This window comes from Typopeltis vanoorti, chromosome 19, assembly GCF_054136105.1.
Source record: "Typopeltis vanoorti isolate ZY-2024b chromosome 19, IOZ_Tvanoo_1.0, whole genome shotgun sequence".
Classification (NCBI taxonomy): Eukaryota; Metazoa; Arthropoda; class Arachnida; order Uropygi; family Thelyphonidae; genus Typopeltis; species Typopeltis vanoorti.
The window spans coordinates 34,965,508-34,981,560 of NC_143567.1; the positions used below are offsets into that span (position 1 = coordinate 34,965,508).

At 38.6% G+C, this 16,053-nt stretch overlaps 1 protein-coding gene across 1 annotated transcript in view; it reads left to right on the plus strand.

Annotated features, from left to right (window-relative positions):
• Lrrk (Leucine-rich repeat kinase) overlaps nucleotides 1-16,053 on the plus strand; it is a 790,764-nt gene that overhangs the window by 717,410 nt on the left and 57,301 nt on the right. Inside the window, exons 30-31 of the mRNA XM_090409582.1 lie at nucleotides 3,114-3,312; nucleotides 13,226-13,243. Coding sequence (XP_090265708.1) covers nucleotides 3,114-3,312; nucleotides 13,226-13,243 — 217 coding nt within the window. The remainder of the gene's footprint in view (nucleotides 1-3,113; nucleotides 3,313-13,225; nucleotides 13,244-16,053) is intronic.

Below are 16,053 nucleotides of genomic sequence, written 5' to 3' on the forward strand. Positions count from 1 at the left end.
TCTTATTCAGCAGCATCTGCCATGTGTTGGATGCTGCTTGTAGGGGTGGTGGATGTCCACCACCCCTACATAATCTCTGGGAGTTGGAAGCTCCAAAACATAAAAATTAGGTCATGACTCAGACCAATATAATACGACACAGATACACCAAAGACAAACACCAAGCCAGCATGACATAGCTTCCACGTAACTCATGAGCTTCGAAGATGACGCACTGTCAAAATGGCTTACACCCGTTACTCCCACTCCAATCTTATCCCATCGTATCCTTCTCCTTCCCCAAAAATTTCTATCTTTCACCTCCTTCCGGAAGAATTCTCTTCCCACCCTTAAAAAAATCTGGGTTTAAAATTCATACACCTCTTGCTTCACCAGTAATTCTCCCAAATCTCTCTATCCCACATTTCCAACCCCCCTTCCTTTCAGTCATACAACATCCTACAAAGGTATGTCCGAATTATTATTCCTATATATTCTTCATATGTCTGTCTTTAAAACATCAGTAATGCCTTAAAAATTGAGTAAAATTACATTATAAAAAGGGATACTCCTAAACAAAAATAGGCCAAATAGCCATAAAAATAATGGTTATGTTAAACTTCCCAAGATAGGGAACATTAATTCTTAAGCTTCCCACCCAACAACCAAGGCTGGGCACCCGTAGAGGGCAACACTCATAAAACTTTAGACTTCTAGTCTATCTTCTTCTACTTATTGTTTTATGTGTTTTGTATGTATAATTATGTTATTACTATTTTTATATTTTATTCCAGAAGATGTCTCTGTTGAAGAGATGAAATATTGGATCAGTTATACCTGTGTTTAATAATTTCTCTATAATATATTCGTTCATTAACACGTTCATTGCCAAGCTGAAAATTGGAATTTCGTGTGGTGGCCAAATTTTTTTTATTTTTTTTATTTAGTTTTTATTGTGCTCAAAATAAGTTAAATATATTATTTATATGCTTTTATTATTATGTACATAGGATTTATCTACTCTAAATATCTATTACGCGATATCGCGTGATATGTAATTTGGTCAAATAAGTTGTATATTTTACAAATAAAAAACATTTAAATATAATAATTATAACTTTAATTATCAGTCTTTTATAATCACATAGAATTTTTTAAAATAACGTACAAATAGAAAAAAATAATTATCAAAAATCAACATTTATAGGGAACTTACTAAAAAAAAAAAACAATACTCAAAATAAATAAAAACCAAACTTCAAGCATGCTAAATCAACCAACGAATAACTAAACAAAATTGTCACGTTGTCGCCTTGTCCGAACGCCGCCACTGTGTGCACTGGCTAACATAAACAATAGACAATGGCTGGTGGCCATCCCCACTCCACAAAAGTCGATCCCTTCCCTAGTGGCCAATATAAATATTACGCGCCATTTCGCTGTGGCCACTATACTATTCTGCTTAGAAACTTGATAGCAACGTCCACGCGATAATGCATGATCGGCCGCCCAGTGAGAACTAACATCACTCGATATCGCGTGATTGGCAATGAACGTGTTGACCCTTATCGTGTACTTTAGAAGATCAGTATGTAATAACTGATCAAATGATGATGATGCCACTAGTGTGAACACCTTCTGTAATTCCATTAAACCTTACACTTACACTTTTGTCATTCCCCCAAGGGATAGATAGAGTTGCCTAATTAGGGGTCACAGAAAATTATCGCAGCTGGCACACCACTCTAAACATTGTTTATCAAGAGTGTATGGTAAGTTATTTTCAATAGCACCATGGTGTTCTGTTGCTTCTGCAGTGCATGGTATTGAAGATATGCCCTTTGTATTAAATTATGTTTACTAACCAATGGACTGACATGTTTCTCCACCCACCCACCACCTGTTCTCTGTGACAGCACTAGAACTGCAGTGACTGGGCACCATGCTGCAAAATTCAAACCGACACAACTCTATCTTTAACAATGCATTTCTTTGAAGAGTTTTCAACAGAACAATGATCCTTTCATCTTTCTTCCATCTTTCATAAATGTTCTGGATGTGTGAGGACTGTCTGAAGATGACTGTGTTGTAATTATTATTATTATTAAGTTACACCTCCAGGAGGGCACCTGCTCTATAATTATCCGCCTCCACCAGCTATAGCTATATCAATGCCATCTACTGCCTACCACCACAGTCACAGTTGCATGTTTTTGGAATTCTTTGGAGAAGCATATAAAAATTGTCAATGAAGGCTGCAATAAAAGAAATTTTCAATAAAAGATTTTCTGTTAGAGTTTTTCTGCTAAAAATATGTTTAACATATATTCTGTATAAATGAAAGTGGTCTTCATCTTGAATATAGCATTTTTCATGGATGCCTTTCATGAATCTCATGAAATTTGTTGCAATAAGAAACATATGCCTTTCTACTTGATAATTTTGGCAACAACTGAGTCACTTTTTAGTAATTGTCAAAGGTATCTGAGTTAAAGATGAAAAGTAAATACAAAAATTACAAAATACCTAAAAGTAACAGGTGTAATAACTTCTGTATGGAAACACAAAACATGGATGCCAAGTTTATCATAGAAAATAAAATAACATGGACACAAATCCTAAGGTCATGTTCATATATTTCATCTGTCATGGTCTGTTGGGTGGTTAAAAATAACTTGAATGAAAATCTAATGAAAAATCTGCTATTCATTGAAGAGGATCTTTCTGATCTTCTTACATAAAAAAATCACATGTCCTAAATGTAAATATAAACACCACTTCTGGGTGAATGGCAAGCTCACTTGAGAATAGTTTCATCATTATTACTAATGTGATAAACATAATTGGGGGGGGGGGTCTGAATGATTTCTATGTGTTATATATTTCTAAATGTGGCAGCTCACACCTTATTTGATGCTAGAATTTCCAGCATTTTTCATTAACATAAATGTTAACATAATGTGTATTTATTGCTTTTTGTAATGTATATAAAATTCATGGAATGAATGATTTACTTAGTTATTTGCTTTATTTGTGTTATCCAAAAAATTAAAAAAAAAATAAAAAAATAAAATATATATATATATATATATATATATATTAACATCTTTTATTGCTATTGTTGAAATGTTTAGGATATGCTGTATCCAACGTATATTTTGGATCTTATGACCCTCTGTTGGTCACAGCAACCCAAAGATCGTCCTTCTGCTAGCCAAATAGTTTCAATAGCTACTGCACCAGAATTCACTCACCTTCTTGATGTTGTCTCATTGCACGATCAAATGGCAGTGCTTAGTGCTACAGTAACAAACATGACAAGTGATGGAGAAGGTAATATTGTTCAATTTCTCTCTCTTTCTCTCTTCCCCACTTCCATCACCCCTCTTTATACAGAATAAATTTATTTTTCATAATCTGTTATGTAACAAAAATTTCTTTAATGTATATAATATCCAAAGTTGCATTTAGACTTCATTCATATGAGAGCTGCTTGTGACAAGCTTTCTTTTGTTGTGTTATGTCTGGACATTACATGTGCTTTAAGTATATGTAATACAGTTATCCCTCAACTTAATCTCAGTTCTGTTCCATACCGCAGGACGTAAGTCAATACACTAAATCAACAGAGTTATAGGGGTTAGAGACTTAACAGTAATAACTATACTGTCATTTTAATTTTTAAACCTTATTATAAAACTGTACTGTGTGTTACTGCCACTATAAAACAGGAGAATAATCACCCAAATCTTCCTCCACAACGACATCTTCATTATCTTCCTTGTGTGAATGAACAGGCTGTGGCTCTTCTGGTGTAACCTTTTTTTTTTTTTTTATGAAAATGTCCAATGTGCTTGAGAACAGTTCACTTATTCCTCTTCTCTTCATCATGAATTTGTTCATAACAAGCAAACACGTCATGTACTTTCGTTTCTATTCTTAAGTAGCGTTCAACATTTTGGTCCATATCTTCAGCCATTTTGAGAAACATTGCTAACTGCAGAGGACACTTCTGCAAGACCCTTTAAAACACTGTAAATTGTTTTAACTCTCTCTTCCTGTTTCTGTTTTTTCTCTTCTGCAACAGTTGTTCCTCCACCAATTCTTCAGGAGAACTTTTTGTGAGTTGAATTATGTCGTCATCATTCACATTGAGACTCAGATTGTTTGCTAGGTTCACTATTACAAACTTCCAAAATCATGCACAAACCTTTTTAATGTCTTTTTCCATATGCCACTCACACATTGAGAGGTCACTTCGTCCCAGGCCACAGGAATATTTTTAATAGCATGATAATTATTGAATGTTTTCTAGAATTGCATGAGAGTCTGGTCATTTCCTTCAGTAGCAGAAATGGCTTGTGAAAAATTTCTCTATATATTATAAGCCTTAAACACTGCAAGAACTCTCTGATTCATCGGCTGGATCAGTGAAGTAGTGTTTAGAGGGAGAAACATGACCTTGAACTTGAAGATCACCGCTATAAGACGGATGACCTTGAGCATTATCTAGAATGAAATTTCAAATTCTACATTTTCTTTCACACAATAGCTTTTTATTTCACTCACATAACATTTCACTAGGCATCCTCAATTCTGCATGGTTAGCTGAGTGGCTATGCGCTTCGTAACCATATGCCTGGGAAAGGAATGTCCTGGGTTTGATTCCTGTCACCAACGTTGAGGAGCTTAAGGATCTTTCTCAGACATAGCCAAGTTAGCTGGTCTTGGGCTTGGATAGCAGGGTTTTCCTCCCGCAAGCAGGCAAACTGGACATTAAGGCCTATGGTCTTAAGTATTCCTGACTACAGTCAGGAATACTTAAGACCATAGGCCTGATTCTTCAGCTATGCCGGTCCTGAGCCCGGATGAAATTTGGGAGGATTGAGATGGTGTGTTACTTCTCCATAAAAGGGGCTTCACAGCTGTTATATCATTCATATGCTGTAAATAAATAAAAAAGCATCCTCAAGTTTTGAGTCATCCACGACTTCTTATTGCTCCGAGAATGAATTGGGAGTATGCTTCCTAATGTTTTTGATGATTCGTGGATTCTCACTGTGCCATATTACAAATGGTTTCAGTTATATCTAGCCACATTACCCGTAACAAAATTGTAATATGGGCATAAAAAGCTTTGAAACTCAGTATAGATTTTAGCTTTTTGTGGATGAATGTCCACTGTGGCATTTTTTCTGAAACAAGGACGTCTCATCCATATTAAATATTTGCTGTGGCAAATAATATTCCTCTGTAATAATTTTATCCAATTTTTCCACAAACTCCTTGGCAGCCATCTCACACTTGCAGATTCCCATACATTTTCATATTATGCAGCACAAAATACTACTTGAATCTCATGAACCAACCGGAAGAAGCATTGAATTTGTAGTCATAATTAGATTCTGCTTTCTCCTTCAACATCTTGAAGAGACTTTGTGCCTTAGCAGTTATGGTCACAGTGCTAAGGGGTATGCACTTTTGTTCAGGTCCTCTATCTATGATGGAAGTAGCTTTTCCATATCACCCATAGGACCTTGTCATTGCTTTGTCACTATTGTCAATTTAATGGAAGCAGATCCTTTCATAGCCTCTACGATTTTATCCTTATATTTCAAAATGGTCATTACTGTAGAATGAGACCATCCGAAGTCATGTGCAATCACATTGATGGGCTTACCAGCTTCATGTTGCTTTATAACTTGCAACTTCATTTCAAGATCAATTGCTTGCCTCTTTTACTGTGATTCTTCACTAGGTTTTTTGATTGTGTGTGTAGGAGCATGTTGCACAAAACATCGCAAAATAATTAATGATAAATACACAAATAACCCATTTCTCAAACATGAAATCAATATAGGAACTGTTGAAGATGCGTGTTGACTGCCGAGGGAGGTTGCCACTGAAAGCATTGTTGCCACTATGCATGGTTTACCTTATGCTCGCTTGCATCTTGTTCAGAAGTATAGCCGAAAATGTTATTTATTCCCTTATGGGATCACAGATGAATCTTCGAAAGGACAAAACTCAAACAGGTGTAAGTTGAGAGATGACTATATATGGAAAACCAAGGTATATGGAATTGTTATTTCATCCAGTCAAAAATACTCAAGTCCCTAATAGTAATTGGTGGTGAAGTAATCGCAAATGTTTTTTGCATAGCTGCTTTGTTATGTGAAGTTTGTGGCTGTTGAAGAAATTGATAAGTGCATTCATTCACTCTTTAATATCATTTGTAATTGCCAGTTTTTTTTTTTCATTTCTTAATTAAGTGAAATTATTAAACACTTGAATTCTTGTATATTAAGTGTGCTATGAAAAGATTTAAAAAGTAAATAAAAATTTATTCCAATATAGAAACATTCCTTTCCTAGTCACAGAAATAATGCCTGTAGGTGAACTTTCATCACCTGGTGATACACCATATCCTTCCTTATGAAAACATGAAGTGGCTTTAAGCATGTTTTTGACTACAGAGTCCTCAGTCCCAGAGTTCTGTTATACTCTTGAAGGGTGTTATTATAAGATTTAACACCATTTAAGGGTATGCCACACCATACATTGAAACAATTCTGAAGGTAATGAATCAGGAGGCCTTCCATCCAGCTTCTAGCAGATAATCCTACTGCACTCATTCTACATGGCTGCAGAGAGTCCCAGTGCAGTGGAGAGAATAGCATAGTTCAGTTTGTGCATGGAAAGGAGACTGGTTTCCGTCTGTGTGGGCAATAATGTTTGTAAATCTTTTATCCCCCCCCCCCATTTTTACATACTGTTTGTCTACACTCTTTAGCCCTTCTTTCTCCACTAACCATGAAAGCCAACATGAAAAAAAAAAACAAGTGTTTATTATTATTATTATTATCATTGAAATCGGCCAAGTGGAATCCAAAATCTGAGTGTGCTAAAAATTGAACCGCGGTTGCTAACGAGTATAGAACAAAGGACGTCACCATCTTTGCAGCTGTCCAAAGGAAGAAAGGTGAGTCATGAAATGCAACAAGTGTCAGAAGGACTTACCATTCGATAGATGTTATATAACCTGCAGGAAATGCCATACGAATCTTCGCTTTACATGTTCCGGACTTTCAGAAACAACCTGACAAACGAGAAGAATGGAAGTGCCTAAACTGTAGAGAGAACAAAGAAACGTTACCACCCACGATGCAACTGATTACGCCAGAGGCAGAATCGAACGATGAACTGAACAGACAAAAGATACCGGTGAGTCTTATAATTTGAGTTCTGTAAATTTATTACTAGAAAAAGGTTTAGAAAATATAAAAGCCAGCTTGGTAGATCTTGTCCAAGAACTATTTGATAAACAGAACAAAGAAATAACAAAAAAAATTAGCGAATATGAAGGGTTTGTTAAATTTAATAATTCAAAAGTCGAAGAAGTCTTACAAATGATAAAAGACATTAAAACCAGCATTAACGCATTAACTGACAGGCAGCACAAATTGAAAAAAGACACATCAGAACTCCGTCAAGAATTTAATTCCCTGAAACTACAATACAAAGTTTTAAACCAACAACAACATAAAGAAGACCTTGTCATAAACGGTCTTCCAGAAACTGAATCCACAGAAAATCTCAGAGACATAGTTTTAAAGTTAGGCCATGCGATTGACATCCCCCTACAGCATAATGATATTCAGACCATAAATCGGTTTCCCAGGAAGAACAGAAAACAAGGCTCGCCATGACCCGCACCAGTCATAGTTCGTCTGACAAGCAAGGCTACAGGAGACAATCTCATAAAAGCCAGCAGACTGAAAAAACCAGTAGTCAAGGATTTCAATGCATCGCAAGACAATACGCCAATCTTTCTATCTGAATATTTAACACCTTTCAATCAGAATCTTTTGTACCAAGCAAGAAAAGAAAAAACAGAAAAAAAGTATCAATTTCTATGGATCAAAGATGGCAAAATATTCTTGAGAAAGTCACGGACTTCAAAGTCTATACAAATAAAAAGCTCGGAAGATGTAGACAGGTTGCCAGAGTGAAACAAAAGACTCCAACTTAGTTCAATAAGAAGATCTCAACACAACAAAAATGAATGCGAACCATCAGATAGATGTAATTACACCAGAATACATTAGTAATTGTACTTTCGAATTGCTTGATGCATGGAAACAAAACACAGTACAAGCGAGAGGTCTCTCAATCTTGCATATTAACATCAGAAGCATCCAAAAACATTGGTTATTATTACAGGCTTATCTGAGGAATTACACTGATATTATTGATATATTGATTCTTACAGAAGTATCTATAACTAATGACGAAGCGACTGCTTTCCAAATTCCAGGCTTCCAACAACATAGATCATGCCGCCAAACAAAAAGAGAGGGTGGAATATTAATATTTATCAAACAAAAATTAATAGCAAAAGTAATGGCCTATCAGTTTGAGCATGCTGAAACCCTCTGCCTCGAAATCATTAATACCACGAATACACAGCATCCCATAATACTAAATGCTATTTACAGGCCACCAAACCTAAACATGATAAAATTCTTGCACGAACTCAATTGCTGGCTTTCAAGCCAAGAAATATGCTCAACCGAACACCTAATGATAATTGGCGACATAAACATAAATATTGCAAATGAAAACCAGAACAACACTGTACAATACCTCGACACACTATCCACGTATAATCTAATGCCAACAATAACATCATGTATTAGAGAAGAAATATTTGGAAATACTATCACTGCCTCCTGTCTAGATCATATAAACGTCCGAGCACCACCAAATAGTTACACTGTCAGTCATAAAGTGCAAAGTAGCAGACCATTACTTCACCGCTCTAAACCTGCACACCAAGACAATATCCATACAATATCCCACAGAAGAAAAGCGACAGAAAACAGGGGGGGGGGGGAACTTCCACATCATCTCGCTAATACTTGTGGCTTTAATTGCCAACATAAATGATAATAGCATTATCAAATGCATGCCCAGCATATACTGAGAATGAAATGACCTTGAAGAAGGACAGTCACTTGCATAGAAGATGGGAGTAGCACTTTTTGTGGCATCATCATCAAATTCCTGATATGTATATATATATATATACCCTCAAGGGGTGTACAGGATATGATAGTACTACATGAAAAATTTACATCATTACTAACTTCCTATCTACAATTTTCCTCCACATCAGGTCTTATATTTCTGTCTTCTAAGGCACTTTTTACTGTATCAGTTCACCTATATCTTGGTCTTTCTCTGGGTCTTTTTCCTCTAAACCTGGCAGAGAACACTTGTTTTGCTAATCTTTCCTCTCCCATTCTGCTTATGTGACCTGAGATTAACCTGCTAATGCATTCCTGGATGCTGACAATATCAAGTTCTTTCCTAATATCCTCATTTTTAATATGATATTGCCATTGATGCCATCTGTTCATGCCCCTAATCTTTCTCAGGACTCTCATATCTGCAGTCTCTAGTCTTTGGTCAAGTGTTTTACTTCTAACCCAGTTCTCAGATCCATAAGTTAAAATTAGTTTGAACACTGTCTTTTGTACAGCTAATTTAGTGTTTTGGCTAATTTCTCTCTTATTCCATATTCAGTTCTTATTCAGTTGACTTTCTACCATACCAGCTTTGTTGATTCTGTTGTCTATTTCCATATTTAATTTACCATTTTCACTAAAAACCGTGCCTAAGTAGCTGAAATGTTTTACTTATTCTATAAGTTCTCCATTCACAATGCAGTTGATATTTTCAATGTTTCTGCCTATATTTATTGTCTTTGTCTTTTTAATGCTGACCTTCATACCATATCTATTACATTTATTCAGTTTAGTCAGGGAATTTTGCAGACTTGTAGTGGATTTATTTTAGAAGTATAACATCATCCGCATAAAGCAATGAGCTGAGATTAACACCTCCAATTTTGATATCAGGTTTATAATGTGATCCATATAGATAATGAATAACAGAGGGGATAATGTACATCCTTGTCTGACACCACATTAAACCACCTTCTGCAATTACATAAGATGATGTGCCATGCCAAAATTTGTATAGGATCACACCATCAGTTCTAATAAAATTAGTTTAATCCTTTATCCAAGTGTGAGTAAGCAAAGTTTGCACCTGAAAGTATCTTCAGGAATGGGGTAAGGTGGTGCAACACCTGGGCAACTCGTTGCAAAGGTGGAGCAAGCTACCAACACTCCTATCTCAGTATCTCCTATAATGCAAAGCACATCTCCTTGCAGATATGTCTAATGTTATGCATTAAGGGAAGGGCCACTACCCAGACTAGTTTCGACCTTTATTGAGGTCGAATGGGAGTTCATGTCTCTCATCATCGGCCTTTGGAGAATAAAGCATGCTGAGGGTCAGCAAACAGTAAGAGAGGAGAATAATGAAAGATAGAGTAGGATAGTAGGAGGTAAAAGAGGCCTCAGTCAACCTGTTTAGCCTTATTTGGCTAATTGGTCTGTGACACATATTCTCAATTTATCTGTTAAAAAAAAAAGAAAATTTAACCATAAAAATTTTGACTAATAGTTCACTTATAAATTTATCCTTAATAATTTCGTCAGTTATCTATGAAGGAGATCCATTGACCTGTTTTGAAAACAATAATTTCAGTTAGAACTGTTTTTTAAATTACATAAAAATCAAAGGACTTAAGGTCCGGTCAGTTGAACTGAAAGGGAACAAAATAAGGAACTTACAGACCTGGTACCACTGGGACTTAGAATGGGGTAGAAGACTGGCCCGGGAGATGCCGCTCACAAGGAGCAGCACCGCCTCGCAGTAAGCCTTTGCAGCCTGGATTCTCAGATCTACCCTCCTTATTTGGAGTAAAGGAAACCATGCCAGCGAAAGCTTTGTGGCGAGGAAGAACAGAGTGGTTGTTACTTTTCCTAGGGAGAGTTAGGTGGAGTTTTGGAGATACTAAAGAAATATACAGGGCTTGATGCGTCCCTGTATAAGAAAGCATATTTTCGGTGGTTTGCAGTATTTGTTCACAAATTTAAAGTCGCCTAGTAGATGTCTCTCTTACGCAAGAAATTTAGGAAGGTAAAAAAAGAAACCTTTCCTTATTCCTGCGTACATTAAATTTGCGTCCCGTACCTGGGATTTTTTCCGTACCTTCCAGATGTGATACTTTAAGACGTTAATTAAAAAAAATGGCGAATTTTTGGGTCTTGTTGACTGGTGGCGGGAATTGCAGGTGTATGACCTCTTCTAGTGATAGCATCGGGATTCCCAGTGCTGTGCTCAGTCTTTGCCAGACGCATTGGGCTGGTGGGCAAAAATAAAAGAAATGCTCCACCGTTTCCACGCCCCGGCAGACATCACAAAAGGGATCGCACGGACTGGGTACGTACCTAGATTTAACCTGTTTCACCGGGAGCCGCCCATAAGCTATTCGCCAGGCCAGATCCCGATGAAAAGGCTGTCCCCAGCTATTCTTGATGTTTTTAAAGAGAATTTCATTGTTTGTCCCGAGGTTTGGTGTATCACGCCTGGAGAGTTGGAAGAAATCCCAGTATACTGCTTTCGGTTTGTGTGTGAGGATTTCTGTTCCTTTGTCTCTAAGTACTGTGAGTGATTTTACTAGTGTGAAGTACCACTTGGGCACAACCCTTGCACGGGGTCCAGCATAGTCCGTGGTTCCAAAGAGGGGGAGGAAAAGTCCTATAAAATATCTAATTAGGAGGCCTGAAATATGGTTTGAGTTTAAGGCCTTCCGTACGGTTTTGAATGTATTTGCATAAAGCAAGCTTTTGAGATCAGGCAGAGCATACCCCCCTTCTTCATGTTTTAGTTGCAGGTATTGTTTTTTAACCTCATGTTTTTTTTCATTCCAGAAGAAATCTATGAGTTTTTCGGATAATTGGTTTTCTTGTAGCAGTGTGATGCCTGTGATATTGATTGTGTGCATCAGCATTGGGGTAATGATTGTTTTTATCACTGTGGCTCTGCCATAAAAGGAGAAAAAGGTCGGTTTGAATAGACTTATCTTTTCCGTACTTATTTCCTGTAATTTTTTAACTGGTAAAGCTAGCGACTCAGAAAAGGGAACTCCTAGTATTGTTAGCGGCTGCATATGCAGCGTTAAACCGTAGGGAAGTCCGGTGTTATGGAAATTTCCAAAATTTTTGATTTTGTTTTTTGTGCATTAACTCGGAGACCACTGACTATGCTGAAGTTTTGCAGTATGTCAAGATAGATGCAGATAGACTCAGAGTCTCTGAGTGTGGCCACTACATCATCTGCATATGCTACTATTTTGCACTGTTTGGAAACTTGGGGCAGTGGAATACCATTAATTGCAGGGGTGTTCTCTATTCTTTTGATGAGGGGTTCTAATGCTAGGGAAAAGAGAAGGGGGCTTAGTGGGCAGCCTTGCCTAACCCCTCTTTATACGGATTGGTTCTGTCAGAAACCCATTAATAGACAGTTGTGTCGAGGCCCCCGCGTACATATGTTTAATTGTACGCCGAAGTCTCGGGCCAATGCCTACTTTTTTTAGGGTGTCCTGTAAGTACGTGTGGCTGACGCTGTCGAACGCTTTTTCCAGGTCGGTGGAGAGAAGTGCCAGGGGGTATTTTTTTCCCTTGGCCAGTCTGATTAGGTCTCTTAGCAGGAAGAGATTAAATTCCATAGATCTACCTGGGATTCCATAGACCTGTGAACTTGTTATTATGTTTTCTATTCCGCCCTTAATGCGTGTACAGATAATTTTTGCAAAAAGTTTATAGTCTAGGTTAGTTAAGGAGATGGGACGCCAGTTATTTGACAAGGTCCGATCTCGGTCTTTTTTGGGGATAAAGATTGTATAGCTCTTAGCGAATTCCTCGGGGATGTTTCCCGAAGTGAGGAATTCGTTAAAGATCTTTACTAGTGCTGGCAGTACAAGGTCCCAGATAGATCTATAGAATTCTATCCCCAGTCCGTCTGGCCCTGGGGTCTTTTTTGTCTTCATCGTTTTGCACGTGGCTTTTATTTCAGCTGCAGTTATCGGCCTGTCATGCAGGGCGCTAAGATGCTCGGGAAAACGTTTGATGTCCCACTCACTGAAGTCATCCGTGCCCTGCTGGTCAGCGAAGATGCCGAGATACTGCTGGTGAAAGTGACGGAGTATTTCATGGGTTGAATTTAGAATCTGGCCTTTCTCCTCGATCTGGTAAATCGTTCTTTCATCGTTTTCTGCCACCCGTTGTTGATTGTAGAATGCGGCGGAGGGTGTTTCCAAATTTCTGAGATAGAGTCTCGTGCGAAAGTCGAGGTCATCGACTCTACTCTGCCGCCCTTGCTGCAGCTCTAATTCTACCTGTCTGATAAGATGTCCGCAGGGAACTCCGCTCCGTTCGCTTGACCAGTACCAGCCGAGTTCCCTGTGGAGATCCCTCAGCCGTTTACGTTGTTGGTAGACCCTTTCGCGCCCACATTTTTGAAACAGTTCCTTAGCCTGTCACTTAAAGTGCAGCCAGTTTTCCCAGTCCCAGTTGATGTTTGTCCATTCATCACAGAGTTTCTGTAGCTGGTCGCTAAAAAGACTGGGAAAGGTAGGAGGAAGCCTCCAAGGACCTCTGGCTGTTTCCATAACCTCTGGGAGTGTAATTTTTAAAATGACCAATTTGTGGTCTGTTGACATGTTGTGTGCTGTGGTGTGACGTGTCCTTTGAACATACTGCTCCAAGTTTTGGGACACGTACACCCTATCTAGTCTCGTCGATATCTGGCCACGGCACCACGTTGTTTCTACCTTCGATGGGTTATTCTTCCTCCAGACATCGACGAGATCAGAATTTACACAGCATCTTTTTAGAGCGGCGGTTCCGCCGGTTCCGGAGTTTGCGTTCCCGCCTACTTTGTCCAAACGTGTGTCTTCCACACAATTCCAGTCCCCGGCTACTATTAGGTGTTCTGCTCCCAAGAGGTAGTTTTCAAGGGCAGAGAAGAAACCGCTTCTGTGGTATGGGCTGTTCGGGGCGTATACTGCAACAAGCCGGATGGTACGGCCACCGTACTTCCAGTCTACCGTTATTAGACGTCCCATGGCGTCCTTCTCGACATTGAAGAACCCCCCTGCGATTGGGGGGCGAATTGGTATCCCCACCCCTCGCGAGTGAGCATCCCCAAAGCACCAGTAGCTGGTGACTGGGTAGCTTCTCGAGAAGTTCTCCACGTCCTAATGCTTATAAAAATGGGTTTCTTGAATCAGGAGGATATTAATTTTGTACCTTAACATTAGCTTCCAGACAGTGCTTTGTGCGAAGGGGTTGCGTAAACCGTTGGTGTTTAAAGTGGCAATTTTAAAATCCATGTTGGTATTTGGAGGAAGGGGGGGGGGGTGTTGTCTGTTTGTTGCTCTACATGTTCCACCTGTGATTCACTATCGGAGCTGTTTGGAATATCCATAACAAGGTCGTTTTGAAATTCCATTTCTGTGATGCTATAAATGTCCGTGCTGCAGATATGTGAATGGGGTTCTGCAGGTTGGTCCGCTACTGGGGATAGGTTTCCTGTCTTTGTTACCGCCTCCTCAAGAGGCTGGGTGCTTTCGCGTTGGCTTGTAGTTTGGATGTTGTCCATTTCATCTTTTGATGAGAGTAGGCTGCTTTGTTTAGCCTTTTTTGCCTCTTCTGTTTCTGCCTCTCTTGTGCGCTTTATTGGGGCACTGGTTGTTACGACTTCTTCCTCTTTGCTGCGGGTTTCGAAGTTGGCTGTTATTTCCTTGATGTGGCGGGTTGCCCTGGGTGTCTTACCCATTACAGGTTTCATGGAAGTTGTGTTTTCTGCTAGTGTTTCTTTTTCGGTCTGTTGCCGGAGCTCTGGGAAATCGCTCCCTGATGATACCTCAGGTTTACCGAGGGGTATAGCCCTGATCGGTATTATGGTCCCTCCAGCTACTTCTGAGAGTGTTCTGTGCGAGCACGTGTCCGCTTTATGGGGTATCTTCAGTGGGAGCCAGGCCCAAGTGGAGATACCAGGCAGAAGCATTAGCAGGTCATCTCTACCTATAGGAGTTGCCAAATGGTGTGCCACCCTTTTTTTAATAAATTACTCTGGATTTAGAGAAAGATGTTGAAAGTTTATTTTTCACTTGGTTAGAGTATAATAAAATTAGTTTAATCCTTTATCCAAGTGTGAGCAAACAAAGTTTGCACCTTAAAGTATCTTCAGGACTGGGGTAATCTGGTACAACACGAGGGCAACTCGTTGCAAAGGTGGAGCAAGCTACCAAAACTCCTATCTCAGTATCACCTATAATGCAAAACACATCTCCTTGCGGATATGTCTAATGTTATGCATTAAGGGAAGGGCCACTACCCAGACTAGTTTCGACCTTTATTGAGGTCTCTTCAGTGGGAGACAGGCCCAACAGCCAGTTTGCTCACACTTGGATAAAGGATTAAACTAATTTTATTATTCTCTAACCAAGTGAAGGAGATGTGTTTTGCATTATAGGAGATACTGAGATAGGGGTGTTGGTAGCTTGCTCCACCTTTGCAACGAGTTACCCTAGTGTTGTACCACCTTACCCCAGTCCTGAAGATACTTTTAGGCGCAAACTTTGTTTGCTCACACTTGGATAAAGGATTAAACTAATTTTATTATACTCTAACCAAGTGAAAAATAAACTTTCAACATCTTTCACCATCAGTTCTGTTGGAATTAGCTGAGTTCTGTAGATGTTAGAGTATCCCTTGTCAAGGTGACCCAGTATTTGGGACAGACAGATGTACATTTTATTCATTCATATTCATATTCTTTTCTTCTGATCACCTTGGTTAGAAGAAAAAAACATAAAAGATACATTCATGGATAGCCTAAAAGTGGACTAGCACTCTTAAGCCAGACTACTATACAAATCCCAGTTGAAATCACAGAAATTATTCCTATAAGTGGCTTAAATTCTACAAAACATGGTTAACTATATAGTAGAACTGATTGTGTGATCTGTATAAATTTTGGTGCACCACGAAGAATAGTACATAGTATCACTCTCTATGCATATAACTGTCCTTGTTCTCAAGGTCATTTCATTCTTAATCTTCAGTGAGTATGTATTTTAAAGTATCTTTT